The following is a 22,707-nucleotide window of genomic DNA, read 5'->3' on the forward strand; positions in this document are numbered from 1 at the left end:
TGCGACTTCTTCTTGCCTTTCTTCTTGGCGCCGCGCGGAGCAGACGCCTCGGGGGCTTCTTCCGATGGGCGGCCCTGGGGCTGCTTGTCCTTTCGGAAGATAGCCTCGACTGCCTCCTGGCCAGAGGCGAATTTGGTGGCGATGTCCATCAGCTCGCTCGCCCTGGTGGGGGTTTTGCGACCCAGCTTGCTCACCAGGTCGCGGCAAGTGGTGCCGGCGAGGAACGCGCCGATGACATCCGAGTCGGTGATGTTGGGCAGCTCGGTGCGCTGCTTCGAGAATCGCCGGATGTAGTCCCGGAGCGACTCCCCCGGCTGTTGCCGGCAGCTTCGAAGGTCCCAGGAATTCCCGGGGCGCACGTATGTGCCCTGGAAATTGCCAGTGAAGGCTTGGACCAAGTCGTCCCAGTTGGAAATCTGCCCCGGAGGCAGGTGCTCCAACCAGGCACGAGCAGTGTCGGAGAGGAACAGGGGGAGGTTGCGGATGATGAGGTTGTCGTCGTCCGTTCCACCCAGTTGGCAGGCAAGGCGGTAGTCCGCGAGCCACAGCTCCGGTCTCGTTTCCCCCGAGTACTTTACGATAGTAGTCGGGGGTCGGAACCGGGTCGGGAATGGCGCCCGTCGGATGGCCCGACTGAAAGCCTGCGGACCGGGTGGTTCGGGCGAAGGACTCCGATCCTCCCCGCTGTCGTAACGTCCCCCACGCCTGGGGTGATAGCCTCGGCGCACCTTTTCGTCGAGGTGAGCCCGACGGTCGCGTCGATGGTGCTCGTTGCCGAGGTGGCCCGGGGCCGCAGGCGCGGTGTTGCGCGTGCGCCCGGTGTAGACCGAGGCTTCCCGCATGAATCGGGAAGTCGCGGCATGAGGTTCCGAGGGATATCCTTGCCTTCGGGATGCAGTGCTCTCGGCCCGCCGGGCCGCGGCGCCTTCCAGGAGATTCTTGAGTTCTCCCTGGATCCGCCGACCCTCGGTGGTTGACGGCTCCGGCATCGCGCGGATGAGCATTGCTGCGGTTGCCAGGTTCTGACCGACCCCGCTGGATGCGGGCGGCGGCCTGATCCTGACGTCGTTGGCGACGCGGTGCTGGAGACCTTGGGGCAGATGACGTATTTCTCCGGCCAGGGGTTGGCCCACCCATGCCTGTCCGACGTCCCGACGGATCGGCTCAAGCGCTCCTGTTCCCTCGTTGAGCCTGGCCTGTGCCTCGCGGACTTGCTCGAGTTGTGGGTCGTAACCCCCCGCCGGAGCGGGGACCACAGCTAGCTCCCGTGGGATGTCAGCGCGAGGCACCGGCCTAGGGAGATCACCATCCTCCGGCATACCAAGATGGTTGCCTTCGGTGGGATCCCCCAGCTCGATGTGGAAACATTCGCGGCTCGGGCCGCAGCTCTCGTCGCCAAGGCTGCGGCTTCCATCGGAACAGTCGGACAGACAGTAGTCACACGCGGTCATAAAGTCCCGCACGGCACTGGGGTTGCCAAGTCCGGAGAAATCCCAACCGATGCTGGGGTCGTCATCTTCCCCGGACCCAGAGGGCCCGTAGGTCGAGACGTCCGTCAGTCGGTCCCAAGGCGACCGCATACAGAACCTCAGTGGGGTTGCACTCGCCTCAACGAGAGCGCCCGCCAAATCGAGGTCGTTTGGCGGGTGGAGGCCGAGTCGAAATGACGCAAGATGGGAGTTAGTCGTTACCTTTTGGTCGACGAGGAGCGACGTAGTCACATCGGGGACTGGTTGCGCCGTCATCTCTGGTTCGAGGGCGACGTCCTGCAGGCTTTCCGCGAGCGCGCCGGCGTCGTCTTCTTGCTCAGGGTCAGCGTGCCGCGGGGGGACGGCGCTCGCCTCCGTCTCGAACACGAGGTCGACGTCCGGCGTGCCTTCCGTCGGGGCGTCGGGGGCGTCGATTCGCTCGACGGCTGACGAAGCGCGGCCTCCCGTCTGGCCTTGACGGCTCCGCCTTCCCCTCCGTTGGCGGGGGAGAGAACGGAGCGAGCCCGAAAATAGCTCTTCCACCACGCGGGGAAGACGTCGTCGATTCCGCCGCCGGCGGGCGGGTTGTCGGCCGCCATTGTCGTGGTCGCACGGCGGTGGAAGAAGTATCATGTCGTAGCTGCCGTCGAAGGACATGAACTCTAGAGCCCCGAAACGAAGCACCGTCCCGGGCCGGAGAGGTTGCTGGAGACTGCCCATCTGGAGCTTGACGGGGAGCTATTCGTCAGCACGCAGCAGGCCCCTACCTGGCGCGCCAACTGTCGGCGTTTCGAGACAGGGGGGTCCCTAAGCCGACGAGTGAGTGTGCTGCGTGCCCCAGCCCAGATGGGTCGAGCGCGTGGGCGAGCGCGGAGGGGGGAGAGGCGAGGCGGCCGGAGCCGAGCGTGAGAGAGGTGGAAGTCCCGCGGCCTTCGTGTTCGTCCCGCGCCCAGGTCGGGTGCGCTTGCAGTAGGGGGGGTTACAAGCGTCCACGCGGGTGAGGGAAGCGAGCGGCCCCAAGAGAGCGCCTGTCCCGTCCTCGGTCCCGCGCGGCCAACCTTCTCTGAGAAGGCCCTGGTCCTTCCTTTTATAGTCGTAAGGAGAGGATCCAGGTGTACAATGGGGATGTAGCAGAGTGCTACGTGTCTAGCGGAGGGAGAGCTAGCGCCCTAGGTACATGCCAATGTGGCAGCCGGAGAGATCTGGGCACCCTGCTGGCGTGATGTCGTGGCTATCGGAGGTGCGGCGGAGCCTGATGGAGGGACAGCTGTTGGAGCGGTCGAGTCCCTGCTGATGTTGTCCTGCTGCCGTAAGAGAGCTGGGGGCCGCCGTCGTCATAGAGCTCGTGGAGCGCCATCATTGCCCCTCTGGCGGAGCTGGCCGGACGAGACGCCGGTCTTGTTCTCCGTGACCCGAGTCGATTCGGGGTAGGATGATGATGACGTCTCCTGTTGACGTGGCGGTCTGTGCTCTAGGCAGGGCGACGTGGGGTTTCCTCCGAAGCCGAGGTTGAGTCTTGCCTTCAGTTGCCGTGGCCGAGCCCGAGCCAAGGGGTCGGGCGAGGCGGAGGTCGTTCGGCCGAGGCCAGGGCGGAGTCCGAGCCCTGGGGTCGGGCGGAGCGGAGTTCGTCGTCTTCCGGGTCTTAGCCCGAGTCCGAGCCCTGGGGTCGGGCGGAGCGGAGTTCGCCGTCTTCCGGGTCTTAGCCCGAGTCCGAGCCCTGGGGTCGGGCGGAGCGGAGTTCGCCGTCTTCCGGGTCTTAGCCCGAGTCCGAGCCCTGGGGTCGGGCGGAGCGGAGTTCGCCGTCTTCCGGGTCTTAGCCCGAGTCCGAGCCCTGGGGTCGGGCGGAGCGGAGTTCGCCGTCTTCCGGGTCTTAGCCCGAGTCCGAGCCCTGGGGTCGGGCGGAGCGGAGTTCGTCGTGGCGCCCTTGGCAAGGCCTGATTGCCTGTCAGACTCACTCTGTCGAGTGGCACTGCAGTCGGAGTGGCGCAGGCGGCGCTGTCCTTCTGTCAGACTGGCCAGTGGAGCGGTGGAGTGACGGCGGTCACCTCGGCTCTGCCGGGGGCGCGTGTCAGGATAGAGGTGTCAGGCCACCTTTGCGTTAAATGCCCCTGCAGTTTGGTCAGTCTGTGTGGTGATTTAGTCAAGGTTGCTTCTGAGCGAAGCCAAGACCTTGGGCAAGCTGGTGATGTGTCCGCCATAAAAGGGGGGCCTCGGGCGAGACGGAAGTCTCTCGAGGTCGGCTGCCTTCGGCCGAGGCTAGGCTCGGGTGAAGCGTGATCGAGTCACTCGTGTGGACTGATCCCTGACTTAATCGTGCCCATCAGGCCTTTGCAGCTTTATGCTGATGGGGGTTACCAGCTGAGAATTAGGCGTCTTGAGGGTACCCCTAATTATGGTCCCCGACACCAACATACAAAATTATTTTTGTAGTCAACATTTGGACAACATCAAAGCATCACTTATTTCCAACCGAAACAAGTACAATTTATTTACGACAATCTCACTATAGTCAAGCATATCAGTTCAATCAATTAAACAGTAGAAAAAACTTGTTAATTATCACATTATTTTTTTAAATAAACCGAATGGTCAATTTTTTTTAAAAAAATCAACGATATCATATATTTATGAACGGAGGAAGTATCTGTTATGAATGTCTTCTTTCTTATGGCATCCGGTCAATTACACAACATCGAGTCTCTGATCTATTCGAGTCAGTATAGATCGGTGGTGACTCTATCATCTTCTAATCAAGCCTACGTGAAATTAAAACGACTATTTTATTTAAAAAGTAGAAACAATCATGCAAACTTTAAAAAGAAGAGGTAAGTCTGGAATTACGATCGAGCGCAATATATAATCAGAGAAAGGTCCGTTATTGTAGGATGGATTCCACCGACCACCGTGCTGACCGCCCTTGACGTGTCCCACGGACCACAGCGACCCACCCACCCAGCGGGGGCGGCGTCAGGCGTGTGCCATCAACCAAGCTTGAAACTTCTTCCCTTCTCTTTCCCTTCTCCTCCCGCCGCCCTCGCGCTCTCGCTTCCTCTCCACGACCGTCACAACCACCGCCACCGCCACCTCCTCGCGCGGGGGCAACTGTGAGGTGAGGGCGAGGCGGGGCGATGCTGGCGTGGAAGGAGAAGGTGGCGGACCGTCTCGCCCGCCTGCTCGCCGACTCCCCTGTCTCTCCCTCCCCTGCTCAGGCCGCCGTCGAGCCATCGCAGGTGAGATCTGAGATCTGCCTCTATTTTCCGGACCTCCCGCGCTGCTTGCATTAGCATTGTGTGGGTGTCAATTCGGTGGGTGGCGCGAGGACTTGGATCCCACCGGCAGATGGGATCTTGGAGAGTGGAGAGGACCCGTGCAGTTGAATTTCATGGCCAAATGATCGATTTTTTTCTTCCTCCACGAGTCACGTGGTTTCGTATGATGAAGCTCCGTACCTGTTGTTTGGGTGGTTTGGTTCCTTTTCTAGCTGGTCTTTGTTAGATTCGGATTTGGAATTGGGTTTCCTGGACGGAATGAGACACCGGAGTGGCGTCCTGGCCGCATTGGGTTTTGTCGATTTCTATGGGTTGCTGCTTAAAGTTAATGCTGGTCCTGTGGCTTAATTAGTGCTTAATGCTGGTCCTGTGGGGAGGGATTTGCAATTTTACCTCTCGGAGAGCGTTGGGCTTCGTTAATTTGCCATTGGGACCCTAAATCATAGGTACTAGTTGCAATTATCTATCTCTACTGTATTAATGCACGAGTTTCAATAGCCCGCGTCATCTTTTTATAGATAATCCCTTGTATTTCTTCAAAATTAACCCTCGTCCCATATCATATACAGACTTCTAGCCATTTAACTGTGGAACATTGCTAGAGCATAACTATGAAAAAGTTTTGTTCATGTCGAATTCATTTCACATTGAATTTTAAGTGAAATCAACTATACAATTGAAGTACAAGGCTCTGTAAAAGCAGAAAATGTTTTTATTGTTTGATATGATACTCTAAATGCAAAAGCAAGTACTGCAGTCCAGCACTTGTTATTGATAGCTAGCCAAATAAAAAACTTGCATTTAGGGGCCGCCCAGCTCTTCCAGACCATCTTCCAAGGCTAAACTCTACGGCACCAATGTAGAAAACTCTGTAAGCTGACATTTATTACTCAATCCTTCTTTGATTAGTGTGCTTGTTGCTTCACAAAGTTTATACATGGACAGAGTACCTCCTATATGGATATGAGTGGGGCAAAGTGAGGAAAGAGTGCTGTGTGCTCCTATGTTTACACCATCCTTGAACAATAAAAACTAACAAATTTTCTGATGGAAGGAAAAAAGGCCTACTTATTTATTTTTGAAACAATGGCAGGAGCTCTGGCTCTCAATTAAGATGAAAATAATGTTATGTACATGAAAGGCTAACCCACCCACATGATACGACAAAGTACTAAACTACAATGGGCCATGGTTGCTGAGCATGGCTACATAGCAGCCAGCAGCACCGACTTCCCATGGCAAACCCTAGACCCACCGCAGCGAAGCCAAGAAGACGGGCCAGAAGCACGAGGCCGCTATAGGTCATCGTTGGCAAACTCAAGTGTGCCATGAAGAGCAGCTTCAACTTCCTATTTCAAATCCATACCCTGCCACCGGTGGGCGGTGGTTGCGAGGCTTCCCATGTAGCCCCTAGACGTCGAAAGAGGAGAGTTTGCCCCATGTAATCGTTGCCAAGCCACGTCCCATGACTCAACGGCTCTGACTTCATGCTACAAGACCGACCACACGTTATCCGGGCGTCGAGAAGCTATGTTACCCTGATACGACGATACAGATACGTGATACGTCGATACCCTGATACGCTATTTCTCAAAAAACACCGATACAACGATACACAAATATATATTATAAAAATATAAATGCTGGAATTGTGGACCACACATGTTCACAACCAGTACATAGATAAAAAAGTTCAGGTCATCAAGCCATCAAACCTAGGAACTTTAGTATATAGTTTCTAACAGACCATAATATTCCATCAAGCCAGAGAAGTAGTTGTCAGTAGATTGAGAAGCAAGGAGTTTGAGAACCAAGGAGGGAAGAACATGGACCTGCAGGTCGGTTTGTGGCAAGGGTACACAGACGGCTACGACACACACTGACATCGATTTGTAGTTCTGTGGGTGGCACCACGACACATATCAACAATGGTGGCCACAAACCCACACCCCATAGTCCGCGGTGGTGGCAACCACAAACTCAGAAATTGTGGCATGGTGGCTCAAATCGGCGACCGACGGCTAGCGACATAGTTCGGTGGGTGGCGGCGGCGAGTGGAAGCACCGAGGCGTCTTTGGGCTTTTGGCTGCTCGATATAGGAGCAAGACTGTGCCGAACGGTTGTATATGAAGGTAGGTATCCTGCAGGTATCAGGAAGGTGTCCTAGGAGTATCTGGGTTTTTTATTTATTTAAAATCGCATAAATATTCGATACGTATCGGATACGTATCCGGGAGTATCCACGAAGTATCAGTATCTGATACGGTATCTGACACATGTACGTGAGTTTTGTGAAGTATCCTCGCATCATAGTCGAGAAGTGAGGAGAATCACCAAAGGTGACATGAAAGTCGAGACATTTCCAAAAGCGATGCCTTCAGGATGGGAATGACACCGAAAGCACGCACTACCATCACTCGTCCAAGAAATGGATTGGGTTTTCACTCTTAGAGGACAATAATAGAGGGGGGAAAAGCATGATGCCCCCAACGGGGTAAGCAGCGCCCACATGTGTCATCATCACCAAAGCTTTCACACAAGGTGTGCCTCTAGCACAAACGTTAGGCATTGGTGCTAGGTCGTCCTTCCTCGCCACCACCATCGTAGTCGTTGTCTTGCCACCCCCAATGACCCCATAGAGGCTCTTCTATAGGGACATTGAAGTGCCGATAGCACCCAGCAGCCACGCAACTACGTCGGTTGCCACCTCAACCCCCTCTAACCAGTCATCTCACGTAGCCGCAGATGTAATACCTCTAACGTTGTATCATCTCCCGTTATCATTGCTGACTCTTCCACCCGCTGTCGACACTGCCAGCCTCAACAACCAGTCGCCGGCTCGCCGCACCACCAGACGCCACACCACTGGCGGCGCCCCTACCCTGAGGGCGTTGTTAGGGTACCAGATTTAGCCGCCAGACAGCGGCACGATGCTATAACCATCACTATCGCTAGCTGCCATCACTTGCCCTACTGAGCGTACAGATAGCCACCTGATGCATGTCACCGACACAAGCCAGATCTGGCCCAGCCCTGACGGCCGCAGTCCAAGGCGTGCGCTCGGACTATCGGCGATCGAGAAAAGGGAGTAGATAGGCTGCCCCCAGCCGGCTGCCGCCTCGACAGCCAGTAGGCACACGGGAGTAGGCATGTTGGTCTAGCAGCCTGATGCATGGGCACAGGTGGGCTGGTCTTGGTTGGCCGTTGTCTCGGCGCTGCCGCCACCACCATGGTCACTGTCAAGTGCTCACTGCCCTCCCCAATGTAGATCCGGTCGAGGGGGTGCTGGATCTGCGCGCACGGGAGGTGGAATCCGGACACGTCTGCTGCCCTGTGCAGATCACGCATGGGAGCTCCTCCAGGAAAGAGGGACAAAAAGCCTAGCTGCCGCCATCCATGCTCTCCGCGCTGGCCTCCGGCGGTGGCCAAGTGTTGGAGGCGTGGGGGAGGGGCTGACGGTGGCAGAGGAGGCTCTGCCTGAATTAATGTTACCAGTAGTAATAAAGCAATAAAAACTACGCAAAAGGACATATTAAGCTATTTGAAGTAGCTGAATGATATAATTTTTTTTGTGAAATATCATCTCAGCATTTATATGTAGAACATTGCATTTACCATGCCAAATCAAATGTGTCAATTCAAAATACCTTCGATCCTTTGATTCAATAATGATCATTGAAGGCCAGATTCTACTTGCATGCCTTACAGTGTTGCTTGCTGATTCGATATTTGTGGAGGGACTGGACTTAACGTCTTAACCTGAAAGTGTAGGTTATGGGGTTCATTTGTTATTTAGATATTTAGTTTACAGATTTTGCTAAATTCTTCATTAAGTACTGATCTGTAATCTATTTAATTTATAGCTCATCTTTTGTTTTGTGCTTTTTGGATGTTATATAGTAACCTGTTTTTTTTTCAGGCTAAATCTTTTCCACCAGAACATTTTACTCCCCCCAAGACATCATCATTATCTTCGTATGTATTTTCCCTTCTACCAACCTCAAACACAGGGCATGAGCAGAATTCACCTTGTTCAGAGACTTTGAGACCATTACCTCCTGAATCACTTCCTAAAAAATGGAGATGGAGTGATGTAACTTGGAAAGATCCTCCCGTGGAATTGAGTGAGGAGTCTGGGTCTGAAAGTGATAGAGATGAAAGGAATGGGAATTTTGGTAACGACCCAGTCCTTCAGTCATATAGGCCCATAAATAACTCAAATGGCAATGAGGAAACATCGACTTCAGATTGTGTGGGCACTCTTCGTTATCTAACTGAAAAGTCTATGTTTGTGTCTCCAAAACTATTTGCATTCTTTCAATCTTCTCTCCCTGGGACTTTGAAGGGGTGCCACTGGGTATTGCTATATAGGTAACGTGTTAGTCACATTGTCACTCTTGCAGTTTTTTTTCTGTGAAAATACCCTGTTTAATGTTTATATGCATACTTCTAATTCTTCCTTGTTTTTTAACAACTGAAGCACAGCACCTGGAAGCATGGGATATCTCTGAGAACACTTCTTCGTAGAAGTGAGAATATTCAGGGTCCATGCCTATTGGTATGTCCAACTATAAACTATCTACTTGCACTTACAATTTTAAGGTGTTGACGTGTTGTTACTTGTGCCATACTTCAGTGTCAAATTCATGTTCCTTTTTTCTAGAGATTAGGCATTGTTCTGAATATCCCACCCTTTTTTTATTAGATTGTTGGAGATATGCAAGGGGCTGTGTTTGGTGGCTTATTGAACAGTCCTCTGCGGCCCACAGAGAAAAGGAAATATCAGGTAAGCCATAGATAAATTGCACATTATACTTGTGCATAATAGATACAAGTAATGCTGCATGTGCATACAAGTTGCCATTCTCTCATACTAATTACCATTACTTTCTTATTGACCAGGGAACAAACCAGACGTTTGTGTTCACAACAATACATGGTGAACCTAGACTTTTCAGACCAACTGGTAAGTACAATTTATACAAGTGTTCACAATGGTATATCATAAACTTAGACTTATCTAACCATTGTATAAAAAAACTCGACCTGCGGGGTAAGACAGTCCTTGAGCATTGTATTAAGAAGACCTCACACACGTTGAGGGAACTCCTGAACCCCTACCCCATCCATACACAGCGGCAAAGTAACCTATGTGAGAACGACCGCGACCGGCCGGGCCTTAGACCTGTGCTTCGGTGTGGGACAAACGAAGCGAATTTTTAATCCCAGCCTGAAATTTGCTCCCACAAGGAGTCAAATTCAGGATCTAAGGAGTGCTACCTAGACCACCTAACTAACTCAGCTGGAGGTCTTTTTGCTATCTGACTAATGTATGAATGAGTGTCTAGAAAATTGTTGAATTGTTTCACAAGTCAGCAGCTATTTACTGTTGTCGCTGTTAAAATTAATCTTAACATAGACAGTCCCTGAACATTATCAATTTATTTGAGCCACTAGTTAGTGGCGCATGAAGACTAGTACTGGAATGGTCCCACCTTGCCTTGGCGTTTAGTCTGCAGTCAACCAGTGTAAAGTCATCCTTCATGAAGATCCGGAGCAACATCATCCCTAAAAATTCAACGGATTTGTTTGTCCTACCTGAGACACAAGCTTCTATGCGCGTATGGCTAAGTGCCAGCGAAGCGAGGGAGGAGAAGAGGAGGGAGGGTGGCCAGCGAGGTTCGGGCACCACTGTGTGCTGTGTGAGCGAGCTCCACCCATGGCCCTGCCGCCCTTCTCCGTGCATGCAAGCTCCACCCCAGGCTTTGCAAGGATTAACCGTGTGGGCGAGCTCTGCCCTCCAGCGTCGCTGTATGGGCTTTGGGCCTGGCCCTGCCCTGGACGCTGACACGTGTGTGGAGACGCCGGAGGACAGTGAGTTTGTTGACATAATGAGGGGATCTGATGAGACATACTGGATAACGTGTGCATATGAATGTTTTACAAACGCAACTTCATAGTGTGTCAAAATTACTTGGAATTTACTATTGATTGAACTTTCAAGTTTGTATATGTCTGCACCCTTTTCAGAATTTTTTACACTAGAACAATATATGTAAAAAATATTGGTTCAAAGAGCTTATTTGAAAGTATATCCAGGTGCAAACAGATTCTACTATTTGTGCTTGAATAATGCTTTAGCATTTGGAGGTGGTGGAAGCTTCGCATTGTGTGTTGATGAAGATCTGTAAGTTTCTTATGCTGGAATGGACTTTTGCTCTGTGGGGAAAAATATCCTTATGTATCTAAATTCTGTTTGACTAGGTTACATGGAAGCAGTGGATCATGTGAGACATTTGGAAACTCATGTTTGGCATATAGTCCAGAGTTTGAACTAAAGAATGTGGAGGTAAGATTGTTTTTCTTATTTCAGTTACATATAGACAAGGTTTTTAAATAGTGGGCAAAGCCATTCAGTGGCAGCTTCATATATTTAGTTATAAAAGGCTATAGTGGATATAGTAGAAACTATTTCATTTAGGGGTTTAATATAAAACATGAAATCATTAATTAATGATGCATAGAATATGTAACTAAGAAAATTCCATGCTAACTACATTATAGGGCATAGGAGAACATGTCTCCAGGTCCATTACTTAACGGTCACTAAATCAATCATCATACTCACGGCTACAACCAATGTTCATATTCAATTGACGTTCAATAATCATTTAGTAGTTGATTACTTCATTTATTAACTAAAGAACATAGTCATATGCAGTAAAGAATGAATATTTGCCTCAATTAGGATTAGTGGCGCTAAAATTTTTTGTGGCTAAGCCAAAGAGTGGTGTTTAGTGAAGCTAAAGCGATGGCAACAATACCGGAATAGTTGGCGATGGCAACTATAGCAGACTATTTAGAACCATGCATATGAACCTGCATATGCATGGTTCTAAATAGGCTGCTCTAGCTGTGGGGATTTAGAGCCATGCATACAAAAATAGCTTACACATTTGTCTCTGTAGCCTGTACTTGATTTGGCCTGCCTTATTGTTATTGTTGGCTTGGTTGACATTTCTTTTGTTCAGTTATGGGGATTCACACATTCATGGAGCCGATCGACATAACCGATGCTAGTTGTCTTCATTTGTGACCTGGCAACAGATGGAAAGGGGCATGAAAATGCTAGGTGGAACTGTTAGGGGAATTCACTGTCACTTGGGGCTGGTTTGGTTTCAAGGGAATTGGAGGGGATTCACCAAACCAGCCCTCGGAGATTTGTACTCCCAGTTCTCTTGTTTGGCTTGTGGATTGAATTAAATATTGAGAGCTGGACAAGGAATTCATATCCTTCTGTTTGGTGAGTGGGATTTGGAGTGGTGCCGTAAGTCATGATGCGCACACATCTTCCACTTAATGCCCAATCACCACCTATCTCTGTCTAAACTTCTCATCACGTCAATATTTTCAAACCCATTAAACCCTTGTCTCGAATCTTTCCATTTCCTCCCACCAATTACCTCTAACCACACACAACGTGGTTAATCCACTGTACATGATCATTGTAATGTCTAGTATTCATTCACTTGATTAACACATTTCATATTTGTACATGCCTCTCTGTTCAGTGTAATTACTTTGAATCAACTTGCCTTCTTGGAGCCGTGTGCCTGAAGTGCATTCTTCAGCATGGAAAAAAACTGTGATGATAGATATTAAAACGAAGTATTGTGTGTTATTCAGTGAATTCATGCATATCTGTTACTGGGATTCGACATGTTTAGGGCTGGAAACCCCATTTTTCTAAGGGATTTATATTTTCTGAAATTAGTTCATTTTCCTTGGAAAAATAGGAATTCTTTGGAATAGTGCTAAGTATTAAATTTGACGTGGCCTAGGGATGGCAATAGGTGGGCACCCGGTATGTGGAGTAAACATTCAGCTGTACTGATATCCATTACATCAAAATACACCTATTGACATCCATTACATCAAAATATACCTGCACCCGTAATGTCTAATTGGCGTATTTTCACACATGCGCTCACACGCGTTGGGCATCCGTTGGGTGGTTGACATATGCAAATATTACAATCTTAGAAAGGTAGCACCACACACCACACTACAAATAAAATGTAAAAACATACATAAAATATATAGGTAGTCAATTTATTAACACATATCTTGTAATCCTGTAATCCGTTGATAATTCACATGATAATATTGTTTTGAACTCAATTTAGTCACATAATAGCGTTGTATGAGGTTTAATGTCACACCCGGTTTTAGAAGTTTAATGTCACACCCGGTTTTAGAAGGTAAACCGAATACAAATCATGTACGTGCTAGGATCAGAAATTCACGTACACAATGATTATATAAATGACTCATCATAACACAATGCTTCGAATTACAATAAATAATAAGTAATAATATTATAGACTAGAGCCATTTACATAATATAAATCAAAGTACACAGAATCGAAACGTAGTCAACATAAATTAACCCACCACAGGCAGCTGAATGGGGGAGGCCGCTAGTCTAATCCTCGAACTCATCGACGTTCTGGAACTCCTGGAGATCCGCCTCGACACCGTTCTCCTTCTTCTTTACCTGAGCAACCTGGTGTTTTGTGAAAGCAAGGGTGAGTACACATCGACGTACTCAGCAAATGTCCCGTTTGGCCGAAGTGGACTAGCTTTATGTAGGGTTAAAGTCAAAGCAGTTGCTTTTAGTTTGTCAGGTATTTATTACTAGTAGGGAGCCAGGTTTTAACATTAACCCAAGTTGTTAACCCAATAGTACTCTTTCCAAACGAAAAGAATACCAGAAACCATAATCATAATCATAATCACAATAGAAACCAACATTATCCTCATCATCACCTGTAACCCAAAACATCTCTGATCAATGTGTCTCTAATCAATGGAGCTCCCTTGGCCGCTCATAACTGCGAGCACGACTGATATATCAGTTTCTAACCCTCTGCAGAGGTCGGACACTTTATCCACGAGCCGTGATTCCCTCTCTAGCCCGGGCTTGCAAGACCCTTGTTCACTCACGAGGTGAATGGCCAGAGATTCACTACGAAGCCTTTATAAAGATTCCCTGAGGCTATAGTCATCCGTTAGGTTTCCTAAATGTACCGCACTCCTCCCCAAGGGGCAATCCACCCTCGGCAGAGCGAGCCGCATACACCGAGCCCTATTGATGGCACGACGGCGAAGCAAACTACACCTCAGTTCCTCTAATTAATTAGCTAAGGGCGTCCCATACCACCCTCATGGTTGCACTGTTTTCCCGGGCGGTCATCCAACGAACCAGTCCTTACGGAGAGGCACTCGAGAAACCGCTCGAGTCCCCTTAAATGTCACGAGTATATATCATCATATCCAGAATAAAATCATAGTATCATCATTGTATCTCATCATGTTCATTGATTAAAATAAAGTGCTAGCATAGAACTAATCATAATAGTCAATTCCCAAAGGGTAAGCAAGGACAGAAAACATAATACTAGTCAATCCTTAGGTTGATCATGGTATGCGGGTTGATAAATTATAAAGTAAATGGGACATAATAGGTCAGAGGACACTTGCATTCACCAAACAGATGCTCAGAGTCTTCAGCCTAGTAGAACTCGAAGAGTTTGATCTCTTGGTCGCCGAAGCTTGACCGTCGATTCCTCGAAGCTCGGGAGCAGATCACGATCTATTCGCGACACGCAGCGAATACGAACAGGCATAAGCAAACATATACATGCATAAGAACATTACACCATGCGAAGGATAACATTATAAAAATATGTAATACGGAATATAGCTCGCTTCTATGATCACGTGAGGAAAATGAACGCAACAGTCGGAGCTACGGTCGTGTCTACGCTAAAAAGGTATTGTGTTAGAACATTTAATTCGACATTATTATATCAACTGACCATTCTCAAATGTAAATTAATACTAGTACTTAGTTTTAACTAACTTGCTATTTTTAATAGTGGATGATTAAACAAATAGTTAAATAATTGACGAGTGATTATAAGCGAACAATTTAATAACGCGCGCGGCAACACGCGAAAGACGCGTGACGACACACGACACTGTGAAAAACAGTGCACGGATGGCACGCGGAACAACACATACGACAACGCGTGACACGCGCGAGTCAACGCGACTACGCATGCGAACAGCACGATGCCGCGCAAGACTCATGAGAGTCGCTAACAAACATCGTGTTTATACTACATAGTAAGTAGATATTAAATACAATTTTAAGTTGTTGTAATCACAATACCATGTATTTACAAACACATAATTAACATTATAGATTTGATTCGATTGAGTTGTTAAGTTAATGACCGACAACTAAGTAGAAAATTACTTATTTAACATTGCCGATGTGGCGAAACGGTTCTAGTAAAGTGTGTGAATCGCGACTCGCGTGAACAACGCGACGATATGCTGGAATCGCTAACCGATGCCGCATTCCTACTAAGAAAGTGTTAATTACAACATTTGCATTGACATTATCACATTTAACGGGGTATTTATAAAAGAGCAAGTTAAAGCTACACCTAAATTAGAATGTCATTTTGTCAACCAATGGACAAACAAATAATACATTAATTAGTCAAAACATGTGATGCGACAAAACACTATTATTAACGTGCATTCGACATGATTACGAAGTTATCACAATTAGAATAGGATTAGATGTATCTGCGGTGCATACACATTGAATACGTACTTAGTTCATAGTTCAAAACGATGGGATCTCATGCGGCCACGACCACCTCACCCACGAACCAGTGTTGCGCGACGCGCAAGGGCGCGAGTAACTGCACTGGGGCTGTTCGAGCCACGCCAGGCGCCGTGAGCCATGCCGGGGCCGCTCCTGGGCGAGCCGTGGTCACGCAGGCCGCGTCGCGCACGAGGGGAGCTTGGCCACGCTGCGCACCAGGAAAGAACCGGCCGGGGAGGCCGCACGAGGGCGCGCCGGGCCGCCGCGCAGACTGGCCACCGCGCCGGGCCACCAGGCTGGCTGGCCGTGCGCACCCGCGCAGGACGCCGCGCCCGAGGAGGAGGGAGAGAAGGTCGGCGCTAGCGGTTTGGAGGGGGAGAGACGAGCGCAGCGGAGAGGAGATGGGGCACGACTTGAGGGCGTCGTGGGCGCGAGGCCTTTGGGCGGTTGAAGAAGATACCGGGGCACCCGACAGGTGGGCCATATACCACAGCGGCGGCAGCGCTAGGGTTTGGGGGGAGGGGCGCGATGCGCCGGGTGGGCCGTGCGCGCGCGTGGGCTGGCTGGGGTGGCCGCTGGGCTGGCGTGCGGAGGGGGGGAAGGTGCGGGTTGGGCCTGCTGGGCCGCGGCCGCGAGGCAGGCCGCGGGGAGGGGCGCGCTGGGCCGCGGGAGCGGGAGGCGAGTTGGGCCAGCCGAGAGGGGAGGCCGGGTGGGCTGGCAGGGGGGAGGGGAGGAAAAGTTTTCTTTTGTTTTTATTTGATTTTAGTCTATTTCCTTTGTTCTTACTATTTGAATCTAAACTCTTAATTAAATGAATGCCGAACGAAATCACTCCACAAACAAAATAATATATGCTCCGACATGATGCAACAATCAAAGCACCTCTAGGGTTTTATTTTACTAGACTCACATATATAAAACAAAATAATTTCTCCATTATTTAGGAAAAAGAGAAGGAAAGCAAAGAAATGAGAGAGTAACCCGAATTTTTTATATTTTAGCCCTTCCTCGGAAAAAAATTCATGTTTGGACCTTAGAAAATTTTAATGTCATTTTTGGACCCTCTGCTCGGCGCCATCACCAATGGCGCCGAGGTAACACAGCTCGGCGCCATAGGCTATGGCGCCGAGGTACGTGCTACGCTGGCACAACCTGAACGACGTGGCGCCAACGTGGTACCGAGCTCGGCGCCAAGATCTATGGCCCCGAGCTCGGATATGTAACAGCAAAGTATGTCTAGCTCAGTTGGTAGAGTGCAAGACTTTTAACCTTAAGGTTGTGGGTTCAAGCTCTATGGTGGACGTATTTTTTTATCACTAATTTGTTTTTTTGTTGTCCATATTTTTCGTTTATGTCGCTGATTTGTCCGTCTAGATTTATTTTTCATCTAGTTTTTTTGTTTTTGTGACCGATTTATTTATTCATCTAGATATTTTTTGTTTTTGTTTTTGTTTATTCAAACTGCGTCACGCAAGTACCATGCACATAAGTAACCCACCCTATAGAAGTATGGAGTACTTTATAAAATCATCAAGTCACTGTTTATTTATACCTTGTATATTTATATTTTGGACTCTAATTATAATCTTTTTGTTTATTAAGTATATTTATATTTTGGACTCTAAAACTCCAATAATCTAAACGTACTTGCATTGGTTAGCGGCCACCGGTTTAGCTATGGTGCATCGCGGTCACGGGCGCAATAATGCACGCAACCTTGAGGTTGTGAGTTCGAGTACATTAGATTATTGGAGTTTTAGAGTCCAAAATATAAATATACTTGCATTGGTTAGCGGCCACCGGTTTAGCAATGATAAATTTTAATTAATATTAAAAAGTATAATTTCGAATACATTAGATTATTGGAGTTTTAGAGTCCAAAATATAAATATACTTAATAAACAAAAAAATTATAATTAGAGTCCAAAATATAAATATACTAGGTATAAATAAAGAGTGACTTGATGATTTTATAAAGTACTCCGTACTTCCATAGGGTGGGTTACTTATGTGCATGATACTTGCGTCACGGAGTTTGAATAAACAAAAACAAAAAATATCTAGATGAATAAATAAATCAGTCACAAAAACAAAAAAAACTAGATGAAAAATAAATCTGGACGGACAAATCAGCGACATAAACAAAAAATATGGACAACAGAAACCACCATGGGGCTTGAACCCACAACCTCAAAGTTAAAAGCCTTACACTCTACCGACTGAGCTAAACATGCTTTGTCGTTACACATCCGAGCTCGGCGCCATAGATCTTGGCGCCGAGCTCGGTACCACGTTGGCGCCACGTCGTTCAGGTTGTGCCAGCGTAGCACGTACCTCGGCGCCATAGCCTATGGCGTCGAGCTGTGTTACCTCGGCGCCATTGGCGATGGCGCCGAGCAGAGGGTCCAAAAATGACATTAAAATTTTCTAAGGTCCAAACGTGTATTTTTTTCCGAGGAAGAGCTAAAATATAAAAAATTCGGGAGAGTAACACATGAATTTGGTGGATATTAGAAAAGAAATTTTATACCCCAAATTCAGGGTGTTACATTTAATGATAGACCAAATCTAACTTCTCATATATTATATTAGTAATGGTGAAATCACACTTAATAAAACAATAATTATTATATGTTTAAATAGCTGATGTGCATCAGAATAAAGAGAAACAAGGTTCAATCACACTAGGGTTCTAAACTCTAGTGGTCAGAACAAATTCAATCCCTCAAAAATTAAGACTTGGACTATTATATTATTATTTATAGGGCCCATTGAGCACCTGTGACTCAAATCTATACCTGGCCGGGTCTAATTTGACACCCGCACCCAAGCCTAATGGGTATGAAACTTGTGGGCGCCTTGCATGTGGCCTCACTGCCATCCCTATCCGAGGGATTTCCAAATTCATAGAAAAGAGGGTCAGAGGGGCCATTGTTGTGAACTGATGTTTGTAAAACTTCATCCAAATTTACTCTGTGGAATTCCAGATCTAATGCCAAGCATCCTTGTCCTGTTCAAAAGATCATCATGCGCCGCTCTAGACATTGGGAGTCTAAATTTAGTAAATTTTCAGTAGCCAGGGTTACTTGTACGGACCCACGAGGCGCAAATTGAGGGCTTATCCAAAAATCAGGCGTTCTATGAGCTGATGGTCTCATCAGTACCAGAAGCACAAGTAGCATAAGGGGGTATTTGGTTTCTAAGGACTAATTTTTAGTCCCTCCATTTTATTCCATTTTAGTCCATAAATTACTAAATGTAAAAAATAAAATAAAGTTTTTGTTTCTGCATTTAACAATTTAGGTAATAAAATGGAATAAAATGGAGGGACTGAAAATTAGTCCCTAGAAACCAAACACCCCTAAGCTGATATTGCCAGTATGGATCATTAATGTTATTAATATTTCTAGAAAAATGAGATACTTAAAGTATGTATAATAACATCAAGATTATCCATGCAACAAAACAGGTTTACAAAGTGAACTGATTTTATCTATTTCACTTCCATAATATGATATTCATATGTTGATTTCCCGAGGACATGTTTGTAAGTAAAATGGTCTAAGACCTATTTACAGTTAGATTTTAATGTTTGATGATCAATATGAATATTTGGACTAACATTATTTACTGGTATCTTTAAATATAGTTCAAAGGATGTAAAGTAAACTTGACTGTGGAAAAGTGGTGATCCAAATGATATATCAACACTTCAAGCAAGACATTAGAAGACATATTGCATACCTACTAGAACATGCAAAAGTCTAAGACATAAGATGGAACCAAGTTGGACGCAAATATCATAGAGTAATAACGAGAATTGTTTCAATAGGTGTTGGAACAAGGCGTCTGACTGTACTGTGGGGTGTGGACCATACGTCCAAGATAACCCTAGCAGACAGATTGAAGGAGCACCGGATTGGGCGTTAGACTAAATGTCAGACCAATAGTGGCAAGACATAGAACCGTACAGTCCCACTCTACACACACAATAGTATGTCAGACTAAGCAACAAACTCGTAGTGGAGATGGCATCAAACCAAATTGTTATACTATTTATGCTCAAAGGAATGTTAGAAAAATCCTACATAGGAGCATTAGACCATTGAAGATGGAGTCTAGTGGTCACCAAAATGGTTCTCGAGAGGAGAAAGGGGCATCACTTGTCCGACGGTAGACATTGGACTATATGCCACAAAGGCATGCCCCAACAGTCAGCAATGACTAGTACTAACATAATATCCATTGTTAGGTATCAGACCCTAACACATGGTCTAACAGTATGTAGAGATGGCTATTTATGTTACAACAACTATACCTCTTCTTTGGGGTTATAAATATGACCAACTAGCCATTTGAGAAGTGTGGGAGGTAAAGAACATATCAAAAGAGTTGAGACTCATCTTTAGTAGATCTGGACACTCAAGTGTTCAAAAGAATCATTCAATGATTAACATAGGTATTTTGATAAGTGTTTAGGTTAGTTAGACCATCATTCATAGCACTTGCTCTAGGTTCAGGACTAGTATTTCAGAAAGGTTATAATACCTGTTATCCCTTGGTGCTTGCATGCGCCATCATAGTTATACTAGAATGGCTTATAGTCTTGCAAGATTACACCAACTTCTATTATAATGTGGCAGTCATCATGTATATAGAGCGAATGAGGCCTATAGTGCTCTGGCAGAAACTCGATAGTGAAGACGGTGGGAAGCAATTTAGGAGTGACTATTCTGAAGATCCACTTGCATGTAGGGAAGATATAAGACTATCCACGAAGTTATTTGAGTGACATCTTATCCCTTGTGTGAGCATTCTTGTAAGGGACTCTAACGAGGACTAGGGGAAACTTGCACACTTCTTGATGCCGTAGTGAAAACTCTAGAGTCATTGATGGAAGTTTGTATCTCTACCGTCTTTAAGCTTTCACATTTAGATCGTGAACCCTAGTTGTGAGTTTTACCTTCCTATCATAGTTGTTAGGCTAGTCGATAGGTATGTTGTAGAATTTTTTGCGGTACAGATAGAAACACACTTAGTTAAAACTGTAGTTACACATAAATAATTTATTTATTGTATAGATTTTGACTAGACAAAAATTTGAGGCCTTAGTTTGTGAAATAGATTGGCTAATTTATCCTTTTCTTAAGTGTCATGATCCTTCCAATATTTACAAGTCATTATCAACCATGCATGTTGGGTGGGTGTTGGGGGCCTTCCTCCTCCGAAGGTCCTCAAAAACGTAACTAACCATGTGTCTTCAGCATGACATAGATTATTGCAGGAGATTCAGCTTCGGAATAGAGATCTTCTTCTGTGACAAGAGTAGAGGTATAACCCGAAGGTGACAAAAATGGGCGACGAAGCTATAGTCAAGGGACTTCGGCTCGGGTTGATGACGAAGACCAAATACAACGGTGACCGAGAAAGGATAAAGACTATTTAGTCCTTAATATTTCGTATTATAATTGTAGACGGATGACAAGGACATAAATGCACTTTTACTCGGGCTGCGTCCTGTGCCTATAAATAAATGAACAGTAGCACCATACTGTTCACGCTGGATTGTAATCGCTCTCTCGCATCTTCACCTTCGAGCAAGCTGAAGGTATCAATGTAATGAAAAATCTGTTAATATTCATACATGTTTTGTGAGATACAAATATGAATAAATCAATGATATACAATCATTGTCTACATTCTCTTGCATTCTTATTCATATAATAGATAATGAAGGTATGTCCTTCACAACCTTCGTCTGATGAGTGTAATACCCACGAGGAAATAATACTTCGGAGGACGGAGGTCTGTTATAATTCACAATTGTGTTGTCTTGTTCTTGATTCACGACATTTGAGAGCAAACGACCAACATTGGCGCCCACCTTCGGTGAACTCACTTCCACAACCTTTGGCAAGCATTCACCTTCGTCATGCCGTCGAAGAAGGCAATAGTGCCAGGGGCTGCCCTGCAGCCGCTGGACACAAATCAGGACGCACTCTCCCTGTGAGAGGCTAGGAGCCAGAAGAGAAAGGCCACTAGCCCAACTCTTCATGAGGACCAGCTTGACTAGGAGATTAGAGATTTAGAAGCAATCCGCCAGCAAGTACAGAGGAAAAAAAGGAAAAAAATGCTTCGGCTGGCCGAGCTTCAGAAGAAAATTGATGAAGCAGCTGAGGAGATGTGTCATCTCACTCATGATGACCAAGACCGAAGGCCCCAACACAAGGAGCTTCGTCAAGAAAGCCCAATCAACGAAGATGAGTGGTACGACGACTTTAATCATAGTAACTTTGCTTTCGATGATGCTTCTCCTCTAGTAGCAGAATTGCAGGCTACCCCGTGGCCACCATCCTACAAGCCACCTCAGTTACCCATATATGATGGGCATTCGGATCCAAAGCAATTTCTGATGAGCTACGAGGCAACAATATCCTCGTATGGGGGCAACACTGCCGTCATGGCGAAGTCCTTCGTCATGGCAGTCAGAAGCGTGGCTCAGACATGGTATTCCTCTCTTCGGCTAGGGACAATTAGGTCGTGGCAGAAGTTGAAGGACATGCTGGTCACCAGCTTCCAGGGTTTTCAGACGAAGCCAGTCACTGCTAAGGCCCTGTTTCAATGCACACAAGACCATGAGGAGTACCTGTGTAACACCCTGAATTTGGGGGTATAAAATTTCTTTCTAATTACCTACCAAATTCAGGTGTTACCCTTTTCTCTCTCTCTCTCTAATACCTCTCTCCCTCTTTTTCTTTAAGTAGAATTAGCTCAATTAGTGAGGGATTAATTGTTTAATTTTGTCAAAACAATATGAGTCATGAAATGTTGCATCATGCTGAGCTCCAAACATTCTTTGAATTGTTGCACATGTTTGATTTATTATGAAATTGAAACTTGGTTTGAATTTGAATTGAAAACCCTAGAGAAAATAAATAGAAAAGGTATTACAAATTCCCTGAAAATGGAAAAACCCAATTCGGTCCAGTTAGCCCAAGCCGCCCCCCCCCCCCCCGCGCGCCCGCGCCCGAGCACCCGCCCGCGCTAACAGGCGGCTCCCGCATGTCAGCCTGTTCTGCCTGCGTGCCCTCTCCCCTCTCTCCCTTCCACTGCCCGGTGGGCCAGTCCTGTCGGCGCTGTTTCCCTCGCACACGCGCACGTTCTCTCTCGCTTGCCCGCAGACCCCACCTGTCAGACCCCCCGTCCCTAACCTCTCGCCTACGCACCCCCGCCGCGGACGTGCCCACGACCGCGTGATCTCCAGCCACCTACGCACGCCCTTGCC

At 47.1% G+C, this 22,707-nt stretch overlaps 1 protein-coding gene across 1 annotated transcript; it reads left to right on the forward strand.

Moving 5' to 3' along the window:
• Window positions 1–4,377: 4,377 nt before the first annotated feature.
• On the forward strand, window positions 4,378–12,328 carry LOC100278728 (TLD-domain containing nucleolar protein). Its single transcript, NM_001151909.2, has 8 exons — window positions 4,378–4,699; window positions 8,658–9,109; window positions 9,224–9,296; window positions 9,444–9,524; window positions 9,641–9,704; window positions 10,838–10,925; window positions 11,003–11,087; window positions 11,770–12,328. Exons 1-8 carry the CDS (start codon window positions 4,598–4,600, stop codon window positions 11,806–11,808), a joined length of 984 nt encoding a protein of 327 aa, NP_001145381.1. The 5' UTR covers window positions 4,378–4,597; the 3' UTR covers window positions 11,809–12,328.
• The last annotated feature ends 10,379 nt before the right edge of the window (window positions 12,329–22,707 follow it).

This window comes from Zea mays, chromosome 7, assembly GCF_902167145.1.
Source record: "Zea mays cultivar B73 chromosome 7, Zm-B73-REFERENCE-NAM-5.0, whole genome shotgun sequence".
In the NCBI taxonomy this organism is placed as follows: Eukaryota; Viridiplantae; Streptophyta; class Magnoliopsida; order Poales; family Poaceae; genus Zea; species Zea mays.